General features: G+C 35.1%; 4 protein-coding genes and 1 non-coding gene across 7 annotated transcripts; 2 read left to right on the top strand and 3 right to left on the bottom strand.

Annotated features, from left to right (window-relative positions):
* Window positions 1-206: 206 nt before the first annotated feature.
* Window positions 207-4,920, bottom strand: LOC111315366 (uncharacterized). 2 transcript variants are annotated; one of them, XM_022917034.2, is made up of 11 exons: window positions 4,234-4,920; window positions 4,108-4,162; window positions 3,904-4,003; window positions 3,566-3,785; window positions 3,181-3,237; window positions 2,958-3,097; window positions 1,985-2,558; window positions 1,747-1,861; window positions 1,581-1,630; window positions 963-1,106; window positions 207-692 (listed from the first exon to the last, which is right to left on the bottom strand). In XM_022917034.2, exons 1-11 carry the CDS (start codon window positions 4,732-4,734, stop codon window positions 429-431), a joined length of 2,220 nt encoding a protein of 739 aa, XP_022772769.2. In that variant the 5' UTR covers window positions 4,735-4,920; the 3' UTR covers window positions 207-428. The 2 variants fall into 2 exon arrangements, with proteins under 2 accessions (XP_022772769.2, XP_022772772.2); XM_022917037.2 differs by having other exon boundaries at window positions 3,662-3,785; window positions 4,234-4,858.
* Window positions 4,921-5,794: 874 nt separating this feature from the next.
* On the bottom strand, window positions 5,795-8,634 carry LOC111315367 (outer envelope pore protein 24A, chloroplastic-like). The gene is made up of 3 exons (XM_022917041.2): window positions 8,335-8,634; window positions 7,877-8,233; window positions 5,795-6,085 (listed from the first exon to the last, which is right to left on the bottom strand). The coding sequence occupies exons 1-3, from the start codon at window positions 8,530-8,532 to the stop codon at window positions 6,005-6,007; spliced, it is 636 nt and encodes a 211-aa protein (XP_022772776.2). The 5' UTR covers window positions 8,533-8,634; the 3' UTR covers window positions 5,795-6,004.
* Window positions 8,635-12,105: 3,471 nt separating this feature from the next.
* LOC149513014 (small nucleolar RNA R16) lies at window positions 12,106-12,190 on the top strand. Its single transcript, XR_016330963.1, has one exon. It is a non-coding gene; the product is annotated as a small nucleolar RNA R16 (small nucleolar RNA).
* A 2,369-nt stretch (window positions 12,191-14,559) lies between these two features.
* LOC111315364 (uncharacterized) lies at window positions 14,560-16,002 on the top strand. Its single transcript, XM_022917033.2, has 3 exons — window positions 14,560-14,970; window positions 15,054-15,269; window positions 15,576-16,002. The coding sequence occupies exons 1-3, from the start codon at window positions 14,710-14,712 to the stop codon at window positions 15,678-15,680; spliced, it is 582 nt and encodes a 193-aa protein (XP_022772768.2). The 5' UTR covers window positions 14,560-14,709; the 3' UTR covers window positions 15,681-16,002.
* LOC111315363 (protein ESSENTIAL FOR POTEXVIRUS ACCUMULATION 1-like) lies at window positions 15,960-24,448 on the bottom strand. Of its 2 annotated transcripts, XM_022917030.2 has the most exons (10): window positions 24,269-24,448; window positions 23,250-23,338; window positions 22,111-23,028; window positions 21,913-22,033; window positions 21,680-21,823; window positions 20,634-21,386; window positions 17,721-20,454; window positions 17,071-17,264; window positions 16,906-16,965; window positions 15,960-16,664 (listed from the first exon to the last, which is right to left on the bottom strand). In XM_022917030.2, the coding sequence occupies exons 1-10, from the start codon at window positions 24,336-24,338 to the stop codon at window positions 16,276-16,278; spliced, it is 5,472 nt and encodes a 1,823-aa protein (XP_022772765.2). In that variant the 5' UTR covers window positions 24,339-24,448; the 3' UTR covers window positions 15,960-16,275. The 2 variants fall into 2 exon arrangements, with proteins under 2 accessions (XP_022772765.2, XP_089605285.1); XM_089749159.1 differs by lacking the exon at window positions 23,250-23,338.
* Window positions 24,449-26,095: the final 1,647 nt, after the last annotated feature.

The raw sequence follows: 26,095 nt of genomic DNA, 5'->3' as shown, positions 1-26,095 counted from the left end.
AATTTTTACAATTAATTATTTATATTTGAATTTAAAATATTTTGTTAATTAAAATATATTAAAATATAAAATTTTAATTAAACTTAAAAATTATTTAAATCAAGTAAAAAAATATTAAAATTTAATTTTATCAACAAATTGAAATATTCAAATTCAAATTTGATTTGATAATAATTAAATCAAATTTTAATTTTAATCAAATTAAATTTAAATAATTTACGAATATAAATATATCATTTACATTCTTAATTTAATCCTAAAAAACAAATTATTTGATTACTCTTCTTGTTTGCTGAGAGAAGCCATCAAGCCAATGCAATATTAATTTTACGACCTCCGACATTGTATCCACAGGGTCAAATTTAGCAAAAGTTAACGCACAAATACATCCATCGCATTTGATATCAAATGTTCGGTGCCGAAATAATCTAGAGAGTCTTTACAGATACATTGGCTTTATGTCCCGTTGATTTCTTTTCCAACTTGAATGCAGCAAATATGGATTCAGTGTGGCCAACAATACTATTACGAGTGCAGTGAGTTGCATGCAGCGAGGAACGCCTTAATATTTCCAATAATTGAGCTCTTGAAGTCGTTTCTGTTTCATCTTTTCTAGGTGGAGCACTTGATTTGATTTGTGAGTTGCTAAACTTGGCTGATGCAGTTTTCGTTGGCCGATTCTCCTTTTGAATCTGGCATTTGGAAATGAATCCAATTAAAAACAAAGATATTTTTAGAAATGGCAGCACAGCTACAGCAATTGAATGTTTGCATTGAGATCAGATTGTAATTATTTAGGTCAGTTAACTAACAAAAAGCTTTCCTTTTTGTCCTTTTTTCATTGCATAGATAAACAAAATTTTGTTATTGCAGGAATCAAAACAATTTCCAGACTTCATACATTTATTCAAAAGTGAATTAAAAATGGCAAAAGCTACAAAATTTGCAGTAATTAAGCGTACCACATCTGAAGAATTTTCTGCCATTGAGACTGTGCTTTTGCTATTACTGTCTTCCCGTTCAAATACGAAAGAGCGTAAGACGCCTGATCCATTCTTGCAAGATGATGGTATAGAACAATTTGAACCCCTACCTATGAAAGATGACTACAATATTTACCAAAGATAAAGTAAAAGTTAGTTGTTTTAAAAATTGAAATCCAGTTCTACAATGTTCCACTCATCCACATATAGGCATATGATCACAAAAAAAAGGGATGACTAAGATCCTATTATGCTTATGGTGTAAAAGCGAGGATCCTATCATGCTTGAGATGAGAAGGAAACATCTTATCAGGGAGATAAAGGACAGCTTCAATAGCCCCCAAATGGAGTTGAAACTAGATGCTAAATTATATTAGAAGCCAAAGAAGCTTGCATCAAATAGAATGGGCATGAAGCACAGTTATACAGCAAAATCTGGGAGTGAAATCAACGAAAAATAATCTGTTAGATTATTGCACGCTGAACTATATCACCATTAGAAGCTACTTACATTAAAAGCCACTTTGTTCAAATCATCACAGTTTCTTATAAGAAATGCCAACCTACTCGATATCCAGAGGCTGCAAAATAACTCACCTTTGAGGACGCATTCCCATTTTTTCCCATGAACAGCATGTTAGAAAAGGCTGCCAAAATCAAGATCGGTAATGGCCATTAGAAAATGTTATTTATAGCAAGACAACCTCGGCAGGGAAAATGCAAATAGCTTTATCAAAGATAAATTTGTTGACAAGAAGCTTACATGACGTTTTGGCTTTTCTTCTGGTGTCAGGCATATCATTCACCTTCTTTATATAACCAAAGAGCTCTTTGGACTTTGCATCCTCTATTGGTGGCAAGAGCTCAACCTGCTGATTCTGTTGCATGCCACTTAATTTAGTTCCTATCTCGTGATCAGAGCAATAAAGAAACAAAAGATGCATACTTGTGGAACAGAAAAAGGTTATTCATGCTCAAATCGAAAATTGCTAACAACTCACAGCTTTCTCAGACAAGCACTGTTCAACGAGTTTTTTTTCTGCTTCCTCGTCATCAGATGATATGTACATGTCATCCTTATCTGTAAACATTTGTGGTATCATTTCCTTTATCTTGTTTATATGCATGCGTAAATTTACAGGAGGAAAATCTTCTGTAGTTTCAAGAAAATCCTCTTCTTCATCATATTCATCATCTTCCTCAAATCCTTCCTCATCAAGCAGGGTTGTTTCTCTCTGCTTCGGACCCCATTTCCGCAAAAAGTGCTCTGTTTTAGCAGCATCCTGCTGATCAAGCAACTTCTGATGGAGTTCCATTCGCCTTTCAATATCACTTTGCTTTTCTTCATATCCAGTTGCTATCATATCCCTAAGCTCTTCTAAATCTTCACAATCTTCATCTTCATTATCGTCACCTTGGAAGCGAAGTAAGTCATTGTCACTGTCATCTTCTTCTTCAGCTTCTTCATCAACAAATGCTTTAACTGGATCACCACTAGGTGTTGGAGACAAATCAACAGACTCTTGTGGCTGTGGATCAATGTTCTCTTTGTCATTATCCTCCTCTTCAGATGACCTACAAGAAACAAGGTGATAAATTGTACATATTAGAGCAAACAGAATTTATAATGGGCAATGATTGATTCTTTTTTCAAGATAACATGAAAATAATCAAAATAAGTTGCCTTCGCATATCACAATTTCATTCCAATTCCAAGCTAGTTCTCATGTATAAACGTAAAACTAACTTAGAAAAAAATTGCTAGGCTTGTTCCATTGGCTAAACAATAATAAGCAAAGATAATGAAAATGTGGCAAAACGCTGATAGATGGAGTTGTCACACATATTGGAAGAAAGCTTCCGTAGAGAAGCACTATTCTGAGAACTAATGGTGCTATGAATGTAGATCATAAGCCCACTGAAAGTAAATGACATCATTCTCAAAACAAATAAAAGAAAAATTGCAGGATTTACATGTCATCAGGAGGAGCAGAGTCAAGCTTTAAGTTCAAAGCAAGCAATGATGGTGCCAGAACTTCTTCTAAAGGGCTAGTAGGGGTCTCCTCCGCAAGCTCATGTTTAGTATCACTTGTTTGGGAATCAGAAAATAGATCCTAGAATATGCAAAGAGACAAGCAATTAGATTTCATAAGTGGCACTTCTTTAACCAATGAGATATGAGAGGGAGAAAAGAAACCTGAGTATCATTTACAGGAGCTCGAAATGTTTTTTTGGGTTCTTCCTCACCAACAGCCTGTAATTAACAGGTGGTACCATCAGAACACAAACAAGTCTACCTCAACATGATGCAAAAACTCATCTGACCTGAATTTATCAGACTGACAATCACATGCAATTTAAGCATCACTACAAGAAACATCATTCCCCAACATCAAAAGGATGCAAGCTCATACACTATGCAATTGAAACTTAACATATACCAAAATTTTGCTCATACACTATGCAATTGAAACTTAACATATACCAAAAATTTGATAGCAAAACGTTAAATCATAAAATCTATGTAATTTCAAACATGCAATAATCAGATTCATTGTTAACATACAAAATGAATAACTCACAATCTGTGGCAAAAGATTCTTATGACTTGAGACATTCACAGCATTCTTTATTTCATCAGCACACAAGGTATCTGAAATCCCATGATTTGAAGTTACCTTCTCACTTTCAACTTCGATAGGCCTTTCATTGCCTCTCTCCTCGTTAGCAACATCTTTTAGTTCAAGCTCCACCATATCGTTGCATGAATTACCATCATGATCATCAACAAAAAAATGTGTCCTGCCAAAAGTGGCAACTTATCATAACCATCTTGGCAAAACGTGTAAAATATCTATAAGACTTCAATAGGACCAAGCCTGAGTTACCATAAAGGCAAAAGATAAAGTTCATTACCCACTTTTTTGAAACCTCAAGCTTCCTTCGTCGAATCTTCTCCAAAATTGATGATATGGGTTTTTGAACCAATGGTGCTGGCTTAAATGCAGCATCTCTAGTGTCTAACCCAAAGTAATACATAAGTCAAGAGTTAAAATATTACTAATTCAAATCTGTTATGTAATTACAAACATAAGTTTACATAAACCAAGCTTGTTTATAATACCTCGTAGCAGTCTTTGAGATTCAGCACGAAGTTGGGCAAGATGTTCTCTTCTTTCCTGTAACAAAAAAAAAGATTGTGTTATATTGTTATTATTAACCTAAAAACAAGAGAAATATGTCTCCGTACCTTGGCTGTTCTTTCTGGTAACATGGGCATCTCCTCATCGCTGACACCTTTCACTCTCTTTTTCTTTTTCTTCTCTTTACTCTCCAGTTCATCAAAACTGTGTCGCTTCTTTTCCGGTTCCTTCCTTTCTGAATCCCTAATTTCCAACTCTTGGCTCGGATCTTCACCTTCTCCATCAACTTGCTCGTTCAGGGAATCAAAATCCAACGTCCGCTTAGCAACAGAACCTAACCCGTTTTCCTCAACCCGTAACTCATCAAAGCCGGAACTCAATTCATTTTCATCTTCAGAACCGTCGAACCCAGATCCCGATTTCGGATCCTCAAAAGCTTGGCCTTTGGATGTGTCGAAATCTAGGGCTTCAAATTGGGACGGATTCTCCACAACCGCTTTGACCTTCTTCAATCGTTTTAACTTTCTTTCTTGAACAGGAGAAGATGTCTCGTCGGAAGGCGAAAGTAGTTCTAGATCCTCGTCGCTGCCCATCTCGGCGGCTCTCATCTCTTCCCGGACGTAGGCGGCGGAGAGAATGTAATGATTTTGTTTGATTGATATGAAAGGCGTAGAGGTATGTGGATCTAAGACTGGTTCGTGAAAACTTATAAACTGGAGGCAAAAGTGGGATGTAATGGGATGAAGGCGGCAAATGCATTTAAAAGTATTTTTGGGGACAATTGGGAAGGGGCGCGATTTGTTTTGGATTGGCTACTGAATTTGAAGCACTTCGATTTTATTGAATTTTGGATCTCAAGTCAAAAGGCTCTTAATTTTCCTTAAAGGCCCTCAAAAGGCCTGCTTCATTTTCCGCTTCCAGGAAGCATTGCAAAGCCCAAATTCCAGAGCACGTTCCAACAAAGCAGCATAAGTTTGACCTGATAATTTCAGGCTTTATATAGGTACCAATTAGAATCCGAGAAGATAAAAAGTTTGCATTAGCTTGAAAATGAGCCGAACGTGAGAGTGATAAGGGTTTATATCGAAATGAATTCGGTACAATTTTTTAAAATATTTATTTAATATTATAAATTATAAAAATTTAATTTGATTTATTAATTTTTAAAAATTAATTTTTTAATATTATTGTAATATAAAATTCTAATATATTTAAATAAATTTTGATAAAAAAATTATTATTTTATAAAAATATAAACTATATATAAAAATTAATACAAATTTATAATTTGATTTAATTGGATTTTTTTAAATTTTCTCCTTTCCATCTAAAATTTGATTTAAACTTAATATATATTTAACATCCAAATTTAATATTAATCAAATTAAAAAAAAAAAAAAAAACTGATCAGAATCTAATAATACGCTTTTAAATTGGCTTTCAGTTTTTTTTTTTTTTTTTCTAACCTCTAGCCGATGGTATGCAACCTAAACTTCAACAAGCTTGTTCTCACATCTCAACACTCCTTGAGCAACTACTTGCGTGATTTCCTTCAATCTTCACTTCACAAGCCAAGTCTAAGAGAACTACAAAAAAGTCTTTCTGGTTTAATGACCGGCGTATTTTCATCATAAAAGGGGAAAACAAAGTCTAACAAATAACAACGTCTTGCAAGAATGAGGACCAGATATTCATAATTTGATAAATAAGTAATACAAGTCTGGTATAACCAACACAACAGAGCTGTCATTATCCAAGTAATGAGCCCACCAAAGACCGGAGCAAAACCATGTTTTGAAACTATTGAAGGCTTAAGTAAAGCTGTTTGTCCAAATGTATATAATTCAAACACGCAAATGGATAAGAATGGAGAACAAATCACATTTCCAAATCCCAGGTACTCTCAGCAATAATTTTGGGGATCTTAGATTCTTCAGCCAGGTTGACAGATGCTGAAATCTGGGAAAAAAAATAACCATGGTTAGAAATCATCTCAGGCAAGGATTAAAGTACCTTACATCAAGTTGTTAGATCAATAACTAAGAAGTTGTCATGTCAAAATATCGTATTAAGTCAGCAAACCTTAATTTCTCACCAACAGAGAATAATTCAACATACCATGTTTATAAAACTCTAAACAATTTTAACAAGTTTCAGTATTATTCGTACAATAGGAGTTTTTGCTCCATTTTTTTTCTTTTTCTGACACAAAATCACTAAAAGACTCTACAAGTTAATTTCTACAGAAAAGAGATCTATGAGATCCAATGGCATCCTTTATCCAAAAAAAAAAATCCGGAGCATCCTGGCTGTATTCAAATTCCTGCCAATAAGTAAACAGTGAAAAGCCAATTATCTAAGAGCTTTCAACATGGGTAATTCTTCCCCTCAATCAATCTTCCGTTTCTTTCTCTTCACAACAACCAAATGGAGGGACCGAATCTACAACTTTTCTCCCATTTATATAAGAAGGTACAACTTTCCAAGCCTCATCAGTTGAACCAAGCAATATCTAACATTGCATAATCAAACCTATCTGACAAAGCAAGTAAGAAGAGACTACAAATTGAGTCAGAAGCTTTCTTATATAGAACATTATTAAATTAGGCAGAATTTTCCCCTGTTTTGGATTGTTGCCAATGTCAAAATTCATTTCTAGGTTGCCTCCCAAGCAAAGAAAGCAACCTTAATTGGGACCTTGTCTCCCGTCACCACAAAGGATCCTCTTGTAAATCTCCATATAGGATGGTCCTCTCTACAATACATCCACTCCTTACCAAAGAACACATGCGACCATTAATCTCCTTAGGCCAAGAAAGTAATTGTTCACACTGATGCAGTATAAGGATTGCATCAGTATGAACAGCCTCCCAATAAACCACCAGTGTCACTGCCTTAAAGCAACATGACCTCACTTCAACTTTGATATCATTATTTGGTTAGTTGAAAGTAATGAGAAACACTGGCAGTTTATCTTATTCTACAAATGCCTGGATCACTCAATAAAAGCCTTGCCTTAAACAAAAAGAAATAACATGCACATCAAGACAGACATAAGCAAAATGATCAAGCAATCCGAAGCCTTGCTTGCTTCAAGCTCTCCTCAACATTTCAAGCAGCATTCCAGCTGTGAGTTGCAATGACTACATTCTACATCCTCTTCAAAAAACATAAGATTAAAGTCTCTAGTAATTGGAGAATGTAAGGAAACAACAATTATCTACTTATCTTCCTTAGAACCACAACAAAAAGCTGTCTTTTAAAAAACATCCTCTTGCAGAAAATGTCTTCTCAAATTCAAACTTCATAATCTTCATATTACTTCAGTTTTCATTCTTCCACTCAATTCCGTCCTCATATAACATAAATAGTTCATTCCCACCAAATTCTTTACTTAAAATGACCCGTAGCTTAATTCACCAAATGCATAATAAAACGGGAAAGAAATAGTATTTTGAAATGCAAGTGTTTAACCAGTTATCCTATGAAACCTTAATTCACCTCTGCCCTCTAAAATTATGATTTCGCTAACACATCAATCACTTCAGAAAAAACTTTTTTTTTAAGGCCCAGAGTTACATTAATTAGTTACATCAGTTTGAAAACCTGATTTCAGAATAAGAATGGCAGATTTCAAGACTACTACAATGAACCCAAACAGAACCCAAAGAGTACCTTGCAATGGAAACACTCAATTTCAATTAAAAAAAATCAAACAAAAGATAAAGGACGAAATGTCTAGGCAATTACCTTAAAAGTTCCATTAAACTTTGAATTTCTCGACCACTCCAACGCCAAATCCTTGCTCCATATCTGATACGTTGCCTTAAAAACATCGTCATATATTCTCCTCGAAATTGCAAAATCCCACGCGTTCTTTCCCAAATCATAACACGGCTCGAAAGTCGTAACCCCTCCGTGCACGTAACTATACTTGAGCTTACAGTTCCTCGTACCAAGCATGTAATTAGCCGACACCTTGTTAGCAGAATCGAATACGAGTGCACCGTCCACCACCGTCCGGTTATCCCCTCTGCCGTGAATATAAGTGAGCTTCAACGGCTTCTCCGCAACCCTAACTGAGTTCATAAACTGAAAGCGAAAATCCTACCCCCAAAAAAGTAATGCAAAAATTCAAATAATTAACAGATCAATTATTGCTTAAAGATGTAGTTTAAAGGAAATTTGATTTTTCAAGTTAAGCGTGCCTTTTTGGGGACATCATAGTCGATGATGAAGAAGCCAGGTTTTTCAACGGCTAAAGTCAAGCCGTTCAGGCTGGGACCGTTGACGACCGTGGCGTCAGTCATGGAGGCGCGTAGCTTGACATTGCCGGCGTTGACGGCAAGAGTTACAGCAGCGGTACTCTTGTCATCTGTGTATCTGCCTTTCAAAGACGCCTTCATTTCTTTCGGAAGATACAAGGAACCGAGATAAGAGAGAGAGAGAGGTTGGTGGAACTGTCGATGGCCTTCTTTTTTTTTTTCTTTTTGGCTTTTGTAATTTTGCGTGCGGGAAAATTTAGGAGTGTTTGGATAAAAAAACTGATAACAGAGTTTTTTTTTATTATTATATTTTTGAAAATAAAAAATATGATTGAAATCTGTTTAATAATTAAAAATGATTACAAAATTTGAAAAAAAAAAAAACTAAAAATGAGTTAAAATATATAAAAAAAATTTTATTTTTAATTATGAAAATAAGATATGTATATATTTTTTATTTTACAAATTATCATATTTAAATATTTTTAAATATTATTAATTAATATTTATTTATAATTAAATATCATTAATAATATTATTTTTTATTTTTGTATATTTTAAAAACAATTTTTATTTTCATTTATCAAATATATTTTTTATAAAAAATAAAATAAAAAATAATAACTATTTTAAAAAAATATAAATTAAATATAAAACATTTTTTTAAAAACCAATCATAGCCTTATTCTTTGGGCGCATCTTATTTCAGCTAGGCGGCTCGAGCCTTCAATCGAACCGGGCTTTTCCAGTGGCCTACCTCGAGGATTATGGAATTTTGAGTCTTGATAACAAGCTAAGGAGGCAGACTAATGGGCCGGAGCCCCGTTACTATAACTTTTTGGTTTCCTTGCTCGAATTTTAAAATCATTTATTTTTTGTATTAAAGTAAAAATTCTCTCATACATCGTGGAATTTCTCCAACAGAATTAAAGAAATTACTATCATGTATCTTGTTACAATATATTTAAATAATTAATAGTGTTTAAAAAATTAAGAAATTAATATAATCAATAAAAAGATATATAACTATATATTTTTTTAATATCATAATATAAAAATATAAAATAATTATAAATATTAAAATTTAAATTTATCAAACGATATTTTTTAAAAATAATTATATAAATTAATTTAAATTAAATTTACATTCGAATAAAAATTTTATCGATAATCATAATAATATTAATAATAATAATAATCTTAAAAACTTAAATAGTAATATTATTATCGATAACTTTACCAAATGATGCACATGGTTACTTCATTTCCTATATTTGTTTTACAAACCTTTTATTCTTTCATTCACACTTCTAGAAAAGTTCACACTTCTAGAAAAGTTCATAGTCATATGATTTTTCATCGTTTATGAACTTTTAGATATTCCATTATAAAACAACATCACAATACGATTAAAATAACCTCTCATCACACTGTAAAAAAAAAAAAAAAAAAAAAAAAACCTAACTTATCTCTTTCATTTATTAGGGAAAGAGATAAAGATAAAATTAAAATGTTATAGTAATATATTATTGGTTAAAATTTTTACAAAGATGGACATGGCCATGGGTTACATTGTATTTTACTTTGGTATTCGTTTACATCATGTAAAACAATGGATTTATATTTGATGCATTATATATTATCAGTAAATCGAATGATATAATTTTATTAATAAAATAAATTTGATGATAATATTTTATCAATGAATAAATTAAAAAATTTTAAATTTTTAAATATTATTTATTAATAAAATATTATCATTTAATTTATTAATAATATATAAAATCTATATGCCGATAATACATTAAATAACTCTAAAATATCATGGCATGTTTTGCAATATTAATTCGTTATAATTTCATTAGAGAACCTATAACCTTCCTGGCTAATGGGTAAACCATCTTAGCTCAACTTTTTTCAATAGCCTCACTGATGTAAGACTCCAAAGGACAAAGGACACTGGAGAAAATGATGATGCTTAATTTCTGGGCAATTAGTCACAAATGGAGGATAACAGAAAATTTGATGCCATCAACATAGCGCATTATGGCAAAACTTATGCAAGACATTATTAGTATGGAGAGAATGATAATGTAAGGTGGATGAATGAAGAAATTGATGGCATCAAAATATTCATGGCTTGTCCATGGAGAAGTTTCTGCCTCTTGCAACTGACCAATTACTATTATATAACAACTAGGCATGATGGAGAAATGATAAAAAATTTTGGATATACTATATTTGTCTCCTGAATTATTACATTTTTTTTTAATATAGTATTTAAACTAAAAAAATTTTAAATAAAAATACTTAAATTTTACTTTCATGTATCAAGTTGCCCGAACCCCTTAATACTGTTAGATAATATTAACATCGTACTTAAATGTTTATGTGAATGACACGTGATTGCCATATGATAATGATGTAGTTGTCACATGTCTTTCTAAAAAAAAAAAAAAAATTTCTTATAAATTTTAGTTTAAAAACTTTTTTTTTTATTTTTTTAAATGACACATGATAATCACATTTTAGATCACATGATAGCTATGTGTCATCCATATCAACATTTGAATACCTCATTAATGTCATTTAACTGTATTAAGATCATATTTGGTACACAATATTATGATAAGATGAGATAAGATAATATTAGATTAAATAATATCATATTTTTTGTGTTTATTGTGTACAATGATTATGATATGATAATTTATTTATTTATAAAAATTATTTTTTTTCAAAGTTTATAAAATTTAAGTTATTGATATAATTTTTAAGGATATAATTAAATATGTAAGTTTAATATTATAGATTAAAAATAATCCTCTATATTTAAAAATAATTGAATAATACTATACAAAGAGCATATTAATCTTCATTACAATTCATATCCATATTTTTATATACAAGTCAAATATGATATAGAATAATTATATCTTATCTTATTAATAATTTTATATATCAAACATGACTTAAGGGATTGAGATAACTTCGTATGTGAAAATGAAATTTAGATACTTGATTAAAATTTTTTTGTTAAGAATCATATTTAAAAAATTTCAATAATTTAGGGGTAAAATAAGATATTATCCCAAAAAATTAACTTCAAATCCTAGAGGTCCATGGGCAGCGAAGGATTTCAGGCCAGTTGGGACTTCAGCCCCAGCATCAAACAGAACTTCGTGAGCTCGAAGGCTCATATAAAAGGAGCCGCTGTTTCAAGACTTTCCAGTACATCACAAGTTTTGGACTTGTTCGAGCACAGGAAAAGCTTAAAATTGGGCTCCGTTGTCTAAGATATAACGGCCCCCATCAGCCCACATTGGCCCATCATTTGATCAAATCCCACGAGAGGCCCAAATAAGGCGCCGCTGAATCAAACAGTCGACACTTCCCAGTAAAATTATGTTCATCGACAAACCCTAATTCATGTAAACCCTATTTAAACTACGCAAGCAGTCAAGCCGTTTCTCCTTTCGTTTATCAATTTTCTCCGCTTCTTTGTATATGTTTCTTTTGTTTGCTTCTTCGATTCAATTGAGTTTATAAATCCAAGTAGAAGCCTTTTAATGATGGCAAGGAATGAATGTTTATCTTATCCTACACTCCGATGAACCGTGTAGATTCTAATTTCCGCCTATTGATATTCTGATGCCAATTTTTTTTATTTAATTTTCATTTTTTTTTCTGAATTTGTGGTTGGAATTTGAAAGTGAAGGCCGATGATGCAAGGTTTCTTATCCTACACACTGAAATATGAATGTAGACTAATAAACTCCGCTTATTATCTGATGCCTTGGCTTTTTATTTTAGCAAAATCAAGATCCTGTTTTTACCCTTTTTTGTTTATAAAGTTTTAAACTTTGAAAGAGTTTTTTTTTTTTTTTTAATTATGAATTGATTGGAATTTTCAATGATGAGAAGAAGCAGACGGGCGGTCTGAATCTGATGCCATGTTGTATGTCTGCAATTTTCCACTTGTGGAATTTCTCTGAGTTTTAATTATATCTCTGTTTTTTATTTTTTTTTCAGTTTATGATATGAAGCTGATACAATGATGTCGCTTTAATTATGTCCGGACTTATGAATTTTAGCCTATGATTAGCTATGCATCATCTGAGCAATGCTGTATTTCTATGATGAAATATAACTCCTGAAAATTATTCAAATTTGCAAAGGTTTTACTTAAGTGGGTGGTTCTTTCTTTTAGTTGGAATGTCTATTGAGGGTTTAGTAAATATTTTGTGTTTTCATGGAAGAAAAATATCACCTGATTTCTGGTCCTTAAAATGTTCTGTGACCTTGTTGTTCTGTACTTCTGTATGATGATTGATATGCATCTAGAGTCTTGTTATCAATTATGATGATTTTCATATAAAATGCCTCTGTTCACAATTGTTATGATGATTTTTCATGCATTGGATGTAGATATTTGCTTAAATGGTAATCTTAACAAGTGCTTTTATAGCAGTTGCTACCAATCTACTTTGTTTCTAAATGGATTAAGAGAGAACTTTTGCACTGATTTTCAAAGAAATTATGACCGTGTGGATGTTATGCAGAAGTTTTTTGAGACGGAGATTGTAAGATTGTGAAGACTTCGTTTCCAGTTGATCAACACCACTGGATTTTCAGCTGTGTAATCTTTATTAACATTTATGTTAGGCTGAGAGCTCTGAGCTCATGTTTGGTTTTAAGGCGATCATGAGACTTGTATTTTTCTGGTAACAGGAGATTGAAGTATTGGTTAGGTTAGAGAATAGTCAAGTACTCAAATGATTAGGGGTTCTGTTTGGGAGCACAAGGCAATGCCGTATTAAGGGCTCTTCACCACACCAGTCCTTTAATTCTTCACTGAAGTCTAATGAAAAATTGAAGGGCAGTGCGGCGATAGGGAGCCTCTCCCACGGCACTGCTGGTTCTGCCAAACGAGAAGTAATGCAATTGAAGATAAATTTAGTTGCTTTAAGTTTTACCATTTTGTTTACTTCAACAGATTGAATGTAATTCAATAGAGATCTATTAATGAAGTATTGATATTGGCTTCATTCTTTGTGTCCTTGCCCATAGCTTTGATTGATTGTCTATGTATAAACTAATCAGTACAAAATTCACGTTGTAGCTTGATATGCTAGGGTGGATGGACCGTTTTACTGATCATATTAATGAAAATACAAAAAATTATTGATGTTTGAAGTCTGTACTCTAAAAAACTGAACCGACAAACTCTCTAGTTGGGGAGCTAAGACGCAGAGCAAAATGTTTGATGTTTGTAATCTTTGATGTTGTAAAAGCCTAGCTTGTGGGCCTTTCCGCCCTAGTTGGAATCCTAATAGTGTGGCTGGTAAGCCCGTGCTTAGTGCTTGTCCTGAAGGATGGTGGAAGCCCCATAAGCCCACAATTGAAAGCTTCCACGATGCTGGATAAGCATTATGGAGCTTCCTGGGACTGGGATGGTCTTGCATATGGTGCTGGTCTTGCATATGGTGCTTTAAATCTTTTTGCAGAACCCGATGGCTCTTTATCTTAAAAATGTTGTACATCTGAGACAAAGCCTGACAATAGAGTGGCTGTAATCTTTGGTTGCAAGTCACGTCTCTGGTGGTTCCCACACCATGTTCACCCTCAAGGACAGGGGACAAAGATCCGTCCTTTGTTCTTGCAATATTCATTCCTATTTCAGGACTTCAATCTGACGCTTTTCCTTACTGGAAGGTTAGGAGTTTATGATAGGGTTTTGACTTTTCTGTCACTTTATTGTACTATATACCTGTAAAATATATGAAAATTTTCTTTAGATCCCCAAAACGATTAAATTAATTCAGAGTTTAATTTGTGATAGTATTTGACTTGTTGAACCAAACCTCGGGTGGATCAAATTTCTTGACTAAAAAAATGAGTGAGGAAACATATAGTAATTGTTTAAACAGTGGATGCTATTTTAAACAATCAAATCACACTCACCATTCTTTTTCATTCTTCAAAATTCTTAAACAGGTACAGCTGATCAAAGACAAATGGAAAAACATCCAAAAAAAAATTCTTATAATTAATCTGTTAGCACCGTCACGATGTAAAAGTCAACTTAAGGAAACGCGGTGGTCAAAGGGTGGTAAGACTTCAATGTCGGATCCACCAAAAAATCAAATCAGCATTGGTGGTGGTTGCCAAAAGCTAAACCGGTCTTCTCGTCCCATTGTTGTTATGACATTTCACCTACCCTCTGCTCTAATAATACAAACTACTAATTCCTCTCTCTACTCTCAGCTCTCCTTTAGCAAAACAGGGAACTTTCAAAGTTGTGGTTGAGATTTGAAAATGAAGGACCAAGATTCACCGACAGCTCTGTCAATTGCAATCCATTCACAGCAACAAGCAACAGTAAGTGTGAAGAAAGATAGCTCTGCAGTTGCTTTCTTTGGTAAAAGTGGATATAAATTCTGGGTCTTGGCTGCAATTCTCTTGCTTGCTTTCTGGTCCATGTTTACTGGCTCTGTTTCTCTCAAATGGTCTTCTGGTGATCTTACTAGATTCTCTGATGACTCTGACTTCTCTGTCCACGACGATCTCGACGTCCTCGTAAGCAATCAATCTCTCCACTTTTTTTTTCTCTTTGGATTTTGTTTGATTTTCTTGGTGATTTGAGTCGTTTTGTTAAATAGGAATTGGAGGAAAGAGAGAAGGTGGTGAGGAAGATGTGGAATATTTACAGGCATAGCGCTAGCGTTCGTTTGCCGAGGTTTTGGCTTGAAGCTTTTGAGGCTGCTTATGAATATTTATCAAGTGATGTTCCTGGAGTTCGAGATACCGCTATGTCTGAGATTGCCAAATTATCTATGCGCTCTGTAAATCTTGATTCCCCATTGCCTCAATCAAAGGTCAGTCTCATTTTCCTTTATGTTGTTCTTTTTATATGATTTTGATCTGCCCCATAGCCTTGAATGTGATCGAAAGAGCTTGGTTTTATGATTCTTTTTCTCCCTATTTGGGAAAAGAAAACAAAAGGAGGATTGTGTTGGATTTTTCTTCTGCGTTTTTTGGGTATTTTTTCTTGTCGAGTTTTATTTTAGACCTTTCAGTGAGGACTTGGAAGTTCTTACATGAGTTTCGATTGAAGTTTGAAATCCAAAGAGTAGGATCCATAATTCACTGACAATGGCTTCTCATACTTGTCATGCTGCTAGATTGTCCAGAGCAGCAATCAAGGGAGAAGGACTTCTAAACAAGCTGCTAAAAAGAAAGATATTGCTGCAACTGGGACCAACCTAAATGGGAATTTCCAGTCCTAGTTGCCATTGCACTGCAATCTCTCGTACTGCTTCAAGTTCGGAGGAAATGGCAATTATCAGAGATCAATTACAATAGCTGATGTCTGATTTTTCCTTTTCTATCGTTGAATAAGTGGGGTGGCAGCTTGAATCTTCAGATGAATTTTGTCTAGTATTAATCTCGTAACTGTTAAAAAAGATTAATGCTTCGTCAAATGTAATGTCCTAGTATTATGGACAGGAATTTTGCTTATGTTTCAACCTGCTGGAAAAATTGGAGGAGCAAAAGTGGCCTTCGTATTATTAGAAATACTTTATTTTATTCAAATCTGAAATTTCTAGATGCATGAGCGTCACCTTTTCTGTGATCAAAGTTAGACTTGCTATTGTAATAAACCTCTGATAAAAATACCACCCATTTTACGGCAATTGACATTACCTCACAAAATCGCTTGAGCAGGATTAAATTACTGCTGCTGCTGCTTGTTGCTCTATAAGGAGGTAATAAAAAAAATCCTACCTGAAAACATTTACCCAAAATTATTTACACCGATCTGCCAAAAATATTCTACTGCCTGAATCTCATCCAATGTGATCTCTCAAAAGGTCAAAATTATCAATCTTCTAATGTCTGAATCTCACCCATCATGATTCGGTTACTAACGACGTTAAATCCCAAAACAGCCTGGCTCACCTTCTTCCCTTTCTTTCCCTTCTTCTTGCCTCCCCCCTTTGAAGACCCATCCAGGCCGGCTGCAACATCCTGATCAAAGTCACCAGCACCTGTATTGCCAGAATTCACATTTCTGGCGCCTAACTCTGTGGACTTCCCGTCATTTTGACTTTGAAAGGCAATCTCAAGTACATCGGCTGGTAACAACTCCTTATAGTTGAGAAATTTTTCAATGAACTCATGATTAGGATCAAATGATCCAAGGTTCTCTACCAGAAGTATCTCAGCCTCGGATCTAGATTGCTTCAAACAGAATTCCAAGAAACTAGTATCTAGAAAAGAGGCACAAGTTGGTAAGATTAAAATGCCAAAATCAATGAGTATTCACAGAATTAGAAATAGGACAAGCAGTCATTAGAAGGGCGTCAACTTAGGCCGAAAAGAGAAGCTGAAATTGAAAATCGATGTGCTCCGTATTATAACAAAAGAAAACAGGATATACAAATATTAACTTCTACCTAAAATAGATATAATTTAAAACATCATCTAAAACAAGTAGCAGAATACCAATACCTTTCGTCCCAATAAGCCTAACACACTCACTTTCACACCAATCTCTGAAATCCATGGCCTCTGCATAAAAGGATAGATACATATGTGATGTCAAATTTTTATGATAAGTAGCTAAAAGCAACAAATTTTTGTACAAAGACCATTACTCATCTTAGGATGACTTACCAGAATGCTTGGTCAATGTAGCCTTTTTCCCTTTAAGGGAAGACTGAGCAGAGGCAGAAGAGGATGACAGAGTGTGCTCGATAGGTCTGCCACCCAATGACTTCTGTCGAATTAATGCCCCACTTGCAGTTCCTTTAATAGGAGTGCTTTTTGTTCCCCAACCGCCCACGTTTGCTAGATGAGGGAAATCATATCTATTTACAACAAAACACAACAAACGTTCTCCATTTAGTTATTGCTACTGAATCTCATTAAATATAAAGTAAGGCTAAACATTTACTTCTCTCTGTTTGCAAGGATGACTGATTTAGTAAAAAGTCTTGTTTTTTATAGGAATAAAAATTCCCATACCAATTCCAAAAGTTGCAGTACTTAGCTTATTAGTTTATTATCATTTTACAAAATAAAACCACCCTCTGACTGTAGTACCTATCTGCTCTTGATAAGGCAAAAGAGGATAGCTTATTAGTTGTACTATCTTTGTAGCCAGAATGCAGTTGAAAGAACAAGAGATAGACCCAACTTTCCAACTCACTCTGGCAAGTGCAGGACAACACTTCCACAAGAGTAAAATTTTTAGTGCATGAAGTGAGTGTGTTTTCTTTTTCTTTTCGCAAAGGGGAGTGGAAGGGTTAGGGAAGAGAACATACTGCTTTGTTTCTTGCTTTGTCTGATCAATTGGGCCCCAGAATAGGTCATCATCTCCTTTATATTTTGACTGAGAAGATACATGTGAATTAATCTGGACGGGAGAAGCAACCTTGGATGGTGAAGATGCAGTGATGGACAATGATGAACCACCACCTTGTGTTGACTGACTTGGTTGGGATTTCTGAGGAGTTGGTATTGGATTTGTGGGCTGGACTGAGGAATTCCTCTTCTGCTCCTTTTGGATATCTCTTAATGATGCAGGTTTAGGAAGATTCTTAGAATCAGTAGACCAAGCTGGAGCAGGGGAAGGGCTTACTTGCTCCCCTCTCCAAGGAACAAAATCTCCCAAAGAAGGACCTAATGGAATTGAAGGCAATACTTCCTTCTCCAGCTTTGCAGGGCGAGAACTTTTGCCTTTCTCAACAGGACTTGCACTAACAACAGGCACATCAGCAGTACTAAGAGGATCTGACACTTTTGCTACTGTGCCCTTTGCTTTTGCAGACTTTTTCCGACTTTTTTTAGTTTCTTTAGCCTCAAAAAAGTTGTCATCATCAATAGGGTCCACATTTGTGGTGGTAACATGAGCAGAAAAAGTAGAAATAGTGTCCGGGACATCTACATCCCTTTCATTGGATTTTGCCGAAACTTCTTCCGCCAACAGATCATGTAATGGGCTCTTTTTACTCTTTGAATTTGCAGAATTTTCAGGTTTGTCAACAGCTGACTCAGCAATATCTGCATCTCTTTGACTTTCTCTAGAAACTTTGGGTTCTAAACTAGCCACGACCCCAGCCCAAGGAGTCGACAGACTCATAGAGTTGACAGAAGAAGTAACCTCTAAGACTGCCATTTCAGTTTGTGCCTTCCTCTGTTCTTCCTGTTGGATTTCCAATAATGACTTAGCCTTGAAACCAGGAGAATGTTTCCAAGCACGTAGTGCAGGTTGTGTTGGTGTGTTTTGCGCTGGGAAAGAACCAGAAAGTCTGGAGTCACCCTTGTGTTCTGTGGTTTCATCATCAACCACACCAACATTAGCAACCGAAGAACTTCTAGCATAGTGAGAATCCATTATGGGGACAATGGAGGCAATTCTGGATTTGTTCTCTTCCCTCTTTACTGGATATCTTCCATTAAGGTTATCTCCAGAAGTGTTTGTGTCACCAACAACTGCCTCTTCAGTTTCAGATGGTTTCAATTGCACCGAAGAGGAAGCCTTCGCAACTCCCTTTGCCTGGTCAGAAGCATGTGATTTACTAGATTTTTGCTTTCTAGACTTCTTTTCCGAAGCTTTTCTTACCTCACGAGCTTCAACATTCTTAACTTCTCTTACCACAGACAGCTGATCACTGCTTCTTTCTCTTTCAACTTGCAGTTCATCACTGGCAGCAGTGGGTTGAACACCCTCATTAATAGGTGTATCAATTTTATAGGTTCTAGGAGTAGCAATTCCAAGGTGCTCCAAGGATACACAATTTGCATCATTCACTGGGGTTACAACTGGTACAATTTCATCAATCTTCTGAACACAGTCCAGTGGCTGCTCTGCTGTAAGAGCACGGGAGTCAGAAGCAAGGAGGGGCTCTTGCACAAGAGAAGCCAGCTGGGAGGATATGTTCACTTCCAATGAGTGTGAGCTTTCGACAATTGTTGTCACTGGCAAAGACTGTTGGACATCATTAACCAGTTCTGGGGCATTAGTTCCCCAGCTCTTCTGCCGATCAATACTATCAAACATCTGGTGTGGCAGATGCAAAGGAGGGGATTCAGAACTAACAGCATAACTGATATCCTTGGTAACTTGTGGAGGGAGATCCATGAAATTATTGGCATGTTCATCTTGGGTGCTTGGAAGTTGTATCTGTGAACCAATCTGAATAATATCTTGGGATGATGGCTGAAGTTGACTAGGATCCACAGATGTATTCCCTGTTGGCTTTGTAGCAGCCTGTAAATGTCCATAAGAGTGTTCACCAAAATGCTGCCGGGAATGATGTTCTTGCAAAACCTGTGAAAGCAATTGTTGTTGCAGTAACAACTGTTGCTGTTCCTCCTGTTTCTGTTGCTGCTTAAGCAACATGATCTTCTCAAGCAGTAACATCTGTTGTGTTGGTACTGGTGCCTGGGATTGTAGCTGCTGCATCAAATACTGCTGCTGCAATATATTTAGTAGTTGGGAGTCTTGAGATAAACTGAATGGGATTAACTTTTCAGGTGTTAAAATACCAGATGGGTTATCCATAGTTTGACAGAGTAAACTTGTCAAGGAAGGTGGGTTTGGAGTTTGCAGCCTCTGTTGCTGGATCCCAAAGGGAGCTTGGGTAGGAAAATTTTGAGAATGATGTAACTCAATCTTATCTTGAAGGTGATTCAAGGCACCTTGTGCAGGGAAATTTGACCAACCACCAACACTATTATTTACCCCAGGAGCAGACCTGTCAGGTATTCCTTGGAGGATGGACATCAAATCAGCACCTTGTGAACGAGGCAACTGAAGAGTGTTGTCAGTCAATGATGTGAGGTGCTTTGCGTGAGGTGTGGCTGATTCAGAGATGATCTCTGACTTTGAAACCATAGATACAGCATCTCTCCCTGGCCAATATGGGTAGGGTTTTGGTAATGACCTCTGCTGTTCAAGTGTCATTCTCTTGGCCAAGAGATAGAGATCACTTCCACTTTCTATTCCAGGCGCCGGAATGCTACTGGAATTATTTGCAAGATAGCCTAGCACACCTAAAGCAAAACCATACAAGACAAATTAAGCTGCATGTTTGAAAATACTATAAGAAAAATTGAATAAACTGAGGGGGAGAGTTTTACTGATTAAAACCCTCGAATACACTATTTTCAGAGTTCAGCAAACAAAACTATACTATAATTAAATAAAATATGTCTGTATGTCAAAACCCAACCTTGGGATGGATTGCTTATGCTACCAGACATGAGTGACTCCAAAAATCTATTCTCAGCTTCTGTTGTTGGCCTTGGCTCATTTTTTATCATATCAATCTCACTTGCACCAGTATGAACCTTCCCAAAGCTGCTAAAATTAGGCCTGTTTGACAAATCTGAGATTTCACCCTGTTTTGGCATACCAAATCCAGGTGGTGGTCGTGCTTTAGCTTGTAAGTGGGGCATTACATCACCAAGTAAGGAAAATGGTGAGTCCTTGGGTGCGTTTGCAAGGCGAACTTCTAAATCTATCCCAAAATATCCTGCCTCAAACCAGCCTATGATGTCAATCCCCGAAAAAGGGCCTTGAATTTCACCTAGAGGATCTTTATAATGAAGGAGAAGGTCCTCAGGAGCAGGCAACTTCCTAGGTTCACAATCCCTCTCTAAAACTCCAGATGGCTGTCTCTTAAGAATAGGATCCTCACTAGTTTGCCAATTTGCTTCATCTCTGGAATAGGATGAATTCATCACATTACTTTCTCGTTGGGTAATCATAGCTTTCTGTGGTTGCGACCGGCTCATATCAGGGGTTCTTGACCCAACATCACTCGGAACCTCCTTCCAATCATGTGTGACTGTATGTGACCTTTCTCCCAATGATGAGGCTCGCCACACGACGCCAGGATTAACAGAGTTAGTAACTTGTATACTTGGTTCCCTACTTAAGGGCATCTCTTCAGCTCTTCTGTAGGTACCAGTATCATCTGTAGCTGCATAAATGAATAAAAGATCAATTGTTGTTCTCAAATAGAGGCATATCGAAATACAGTGGGGGAGTTATATTTCAAATCTATAGAATCCCCACGATAAACTGATTCAAGTTGGCTCCATAATCCTCATTTTTATTCCAACCCAAGTTCTTTAAAAGATGTAGCAATAAACTAATTTCTCATATGGTTCAAAAACTTCAACTGAGAACACTTTTCACAGCCAATGAAATAATTTGCCAGATGGTTGCCAGTGCCATCACTAAATATGGGCCAAACAGTTTATGAATTTATACCTCCGGATGTGAATTTATTATCTGCATATCCCTTAGGATTTTCAAGTGACGAACCCTCTGAGTAATTTGAATAACCGCTCTTTGGAATGTCAGCACTTTCCTCTTTACGATCATCGACAGCAAGCGATAAATCTTCTCTACTACCTACATAAACCAATTCCAGCAGAAATTAGACACTACCTCAAACTAAACACAAACTTACAGCAGTAATATATCTTGAACTGGTTGAATACCAATCTTGTTTCGTCTTGAATGAGTAAACTCTGTAGAGTTCCGGCCCATGGGCCCATCTTTAGGCATCTGAGGAGCACCACTACTTGTTATCTCCCCTTTGTCAATTCCCTTCAGAACAACCTATCAAAAAGGCAATAAAAACAACAGCAGAGTCTAAATCAAAGTTCACTATAATAGTAAATAAAAAAAAATATTACCATTTCATCAGAATTAGGAGCACAAAGAGCTAGTGGTTCCAATGCTTCATCCTGTGTAAGAGAAGGTACTAATACAAGCTCTTCCAAGAGATTTTGATAAATTCTCATGTCAGTCGTCCTATATATGTCAAGCAATTTTGTCCTACTATATCTTAAAAGGGATGGTTCTCCATGGTCAATTTCACCCTTGTCAGATATGGGCCCCAGAGATTGACGATGAGTAGGTATGCTAGCCCCTGAATTTCCACCAGAACTTCCCCTTCCACGGCCAGCAGAAAATGTTGAAGGATGGTTTTCTCCACGTCCCTGGCCATAGGAAAATGTTAGAACCTGCTTGCTTGGAGTTAGTGTTTGGTGTTGAGGCTCTCCACTTCCTCGATTTTGAAAAGAGGCGGATCTCCATGGGCGGTAGTGATCCCCCTCCCTCTCATCCTTCCCATGACGGGAAAGATGAGACAACCCTTTGTCAAGAGGCATATCACCATCTCTGCCAGAGTCCGTCCACTTGTCATGCAAGCTTTCGGTGGTTTTATCATCAGGCCCCCAGCGTGTGTTCCATTTGCTCTCACGCCGTTGATCATAATTTGAGTCCCTGTTACCTGAATCAGTCCACCGCTCAGAGGGTGCACGCCGTGCTTCTCCATAGTGTCTTGAAGGCAAGTTATCTGTCCATCGATCCATCCTGCGGGTGTCACTGGGCTCTTTATCTCCATCCCTCCAGTGATCTTTGCGCACAGATGAATGGGTGTCTCGCTCTTCATCACGCCAGCGGTCTCGGCGACCAGTTTCCATATCAAGTAAGGATGGCCTGAAAACATCATTCTTCTTCAGGGTATCATGCATCTCCTCACCATTTCCGGATGGCTTCATGACATTGGAACGATTTCCATGAGCTGGATAAGGGGCAGGGTGACTTTCCTGTATAGATAATTAAAAATTGGGGGGGGGGGGGGGAAGAAGCGCCACTGAGACAGTAAGAATATTAAACAGAACACTAACTAAATCTTGAGATAAGAACAGTATGTTCATAGAAAGCTAGTCAAAGCATTCACAATACATAAAACCCAAGTCTATGAATAAACAAGAACACAATGAGTAAAATAACAGAACCATATAGCCAAAACAGACCAACATCATACCGCAGTTCCTATTCCAGGCTTACTCTCCCCAAGTTTTGGCAGAAGCCACTGTGGTGAAAGCGGAATAGGATTGTCAGATCCTTCAACATCTGCATAAATCAAACAGAAGCATGAAATAGAGACATGCATATATTCAAATCAAGTATTTGAAATTAAAATGCTTAAAAAGTCACATTCAATGATGATGCAAAACAGGGATATTAGTGATGAGAGACACTGAATTTTGTAAAAAACACGTTTTCTGAGAAATGACTGAATTGCATCTTGAAACTGCCACAACAACTTAACATCAAATGCAAATAATAAAAGCATTAATAGTGGAAAGACATTATTTATAAAGTTTCAATTGACTTTGAGGCAGCATTGCAAACAAATTAAACAAAAGAAATATCTTAGTAAAAGCCACTCACGAAGCAGCAACCAAGATGAAAATTAAACAATCAATTCAGTAAAAAGTTAAGCTTCCATTCATCAATGGAATAACAATTATGCAATTTTTATATGATTAATCACATAAATCTTAGCATAAAACAAGCAATTGAATGCAATGAGAGTGCAAGAAATGAAAGAGAAAAAGTTATCTCCAATAATCGCCTTTTCAAGTCGAATTAATTAAAAACAAATAGAATAACGTAAGTACATCACTATCACATCGCTCTTTTCAAATTAAAAATATTTTTTAAAAATATATTTAATTTTTCCAGTTCAGCAACTAAAGTGCGCCGCATTAATAACCAGTTTAAAGCTATCCTCATTTCTCTTCTTCACATTTCAATAGCCAAACGGCACTAAAAATGACATCAGAGAAACAAAAAACCCTAACGTCGAAGCAACAAAATCAATAAAACCCCCCCAGCAATCTCGCAAACTCACTGAATCTACAACAATTCTTCAATAACACAACGAAATAAGCAAAAAGGAGCGTGAAATGGTCTGAACTAGGGTTTAACAGAGACGAATGAAAGAAGCCACTAATCCTTAATGCGATACGAGGAAAGGAAAGCGGCGACGTAAAATACCTTTGGAGATCGGGTGGGGAGGGTTGACGGTGAGGTGGTGGCGGGAATTGGAGGCAGCGCTATGAGCCATGGATGATCAGTGAAAGTTGAAAGAGAGAACAAAGCCAAAGGAAACCCTTGCCTGCTGTTTTTTTCCCTTGAAGTGCTTTGTTTGGATGCGCTAAGCGACGTGCGAAAAACGCTGAATCTGAAGAGAAGGGGGAAATATAGGTTGGGTGAAAAAAAACAAATTATTAGAAAAAAAAGTGGTAACAAGGTAAAATTATGGAAAGATAGGTTACGGCTTACGTTACTGAGTAGATGGTAATTTGCTGTCCAAAAATAGTTACTGTCGGACGGATTCTTATAATTATCCGGTATACGCGCCAAACAAAATGCTTGAAAAGCACGATTTCTGCATGACTCTTACAGTGGATTGCACGCGAGGTTGTGACGAGGGCAGAAAAGAAGGCTTTATCTGTTTTTGATTCGATGGGTACGTAATACGCCACGACGGTCCAAGTTAGGGTGGAAATTATTGGACGACGTGAAGCAGTGTCGTTTTAAAAGTAAAGGTAAAGATTTAAATAGCGGTAAGATAGTGGTATAGCGACAATTATTTTATGATAGCGCTATTATCTATCATCGTTATTGAATAAAAAATATGATAGAATTTGAATTTTATTTATAGTGATCGTATCACAATCACGAATTATTACGTAATTGAATAATAGCAATAGTAAATTTTTATTATTTGTAATTTTTTTTTCATTCAAAAATTTAATAAAATTTTTTTCATTTGATTCTATTTAAAAACTTAAAATAATAATAATAAAAATAAAAAATAAACATCAATTTATAAATTCAAAAAAAAAACCCACAAAACTTAAAATTTCAAAAATATCGATTCTCTCAAATTCAACTTCAATCAATATCTAGTATATACAATTTAAAATAAATAATTAATTTAACACTCAAATTATTTTTTTTTATTTTTAAATTTATCATAATTTTGTGTGTTTAGAATTTGATTGGATTATAATGCATTTGTAGAAAGGGGTAAGAGTTGTTATGACTTAAAATGAAAAACAAGAGATAAAAGTAAGATTTGAGGTTGACGAAAATGAGTATATAGCAAAAAATTTTTTTTTTTGAGAGATGAGGATGGGGATGAAGGTTTGGAGAAAAAATTTATTTAATGTAAAGTAAAAGGATAAGAAATTTTGTTGATCTATGCAATTCAGTCAATAGGTAAAATAAGTAAACTTAAGGTTATTATTGTTGAAAATTACTCACAATATGAATGTTATTAAGTTTGAATTACTATAAACTCATAAAAAACAATTCTCTTTGCCCATGAATAGTAATATTTTTATTTAATTTATGAATATTTAATTACTTATTATTTAATTTATGCATAATATAATTCGATAATAATTTAATGAGTACGGTAGTTAAATAATTAAATATATCATTCATTATAATTATTTATTTTTTACATGTTTATTTATTTCTTATTATTTTATAATTATCATATAAATAAATTTTTAAATATAAATATTTTATTATAAATATTTATTCTTAAATAAATAAAACATATGATATGATATAAAATTTTTTAAAAATTATAAAATAAAATTTTTTATTATTAATAATTAAAATTATTATATTTTATAATAAATTAAATAAAATTTTAAAAAATTTATAATCGTAATGATCGTGAAAATTTATTAACTATAACAAACACAAAAACATGATTATTGTCGCAATTTAAATCCTTAAACCAGTGTCTACAGTTTTGGCCTTAGTTGGATGGCCCGCAGGCGATAGCCAGGAGCATTTAAGCAT

The sequence above is a fragment of the Durio zibethinus genome, chromosome 20 (assembly GCF_047325235.1).
Source record: "Durio zibethinus cultivar Kanyao isolate XHJ-2024 chromosome 20, ASM4732523v1, whole genome shotgun sequence".
Taxonomy (NCBI): Eukaryota; Viridiplantae; Streptophyta; class Magnoliopsida; order Malvales; family Malvaceae; genus Durio; species Durio zibethinus.
This window is presented reverse-complemented; position numbering and strand designations above follow the sequence as displayed.

Bases quoted from the DNA above. Each gene is read 5' to 3' on its own strand.
- LOC111315366 (XM_022917034.2), bottom strand. From the start codon at position 4,734: ATGAGAGCCGCCGAGATGGGCAGCGACGAGGATCTAGAACTACTTTCG. The intron at 4,163-4,233 runs GTACGGAGACAT...TTTTTGTTACAG, and splicing joins TACCAGAAAGAACAGCCAAG to GAAAGAAGAGAACATCTTGC. The intron at 1,862-1,984 runs GTGAGTTGTTAG...GGCATGCAACAG, and splicing joins AGTGCTTGTCTGAGAAAGCT to AATCAGCAGGTTGAGCTCTT.
- LOC111315367 (XM_022917041.2), bottom strand. From the start codon at position 8,532: ATGAAGGCGTCTTTGAAAGGCAGATACACAGATGACAAGAGTACCGCT. The intron at 8,234-8,334 runs GCACGCTTAACT...TTTTGGGGGTAG, and splicing joins ACTATGATGTCCCCAAAAAG to GATTTTCGCTTTCAGTTTAT. The intron at 6,086-7,876 runs GTAATTGCCTAG...TTTTTTTCCCAG, and splicing joins AGTTTAATGGAACTTTTAAG to ATTTCAGCATCTGTCAACCT.
- LOC111315364 (XM_022917033.2), top strand. From the start codon at position 14,710: ATGAAGGACCAAGATTCACCGACAGCTCTGTCAATTGCAATCCATTCA. The intron at 14,971-15,053 runs GTAAGCAATCAA...TTTGTTAAATAG, and splicing joins ACGACGATCTCGACGTCCTC to GAATTGGAGGAAAGAGAGAA. The intron at 15,270-15,575 runs GTCAGTCTCATT...TCATGCTGCTAG, and splicing joins CCCCATTGCCTCAATCAAAG to ATTGTCCAGAGCAGCAATCA.
- LOC111315363 (XM_022917030.2), bottom strand. From the start codon at position 24,338: ATGGCTCATAGCGCTGCCTCCAATTCCCGCCACCACCTCACCGTCAAC. The intron at 20,455-20,633 runs GTTGGGTTTTGA...GTTTTGCTTTAG, and splicing joins CATAAGCAATCCATCCCAAG to GTGTGCTAGGCTATCTTGCA. The intron at 16,665-16,905 runs GTATTGGTATTC...CCTCTTTTCTAG, and splicing joins TAGGCTTATTGGGACGAAAG to ATACTAGTTTCTTGGAATTC.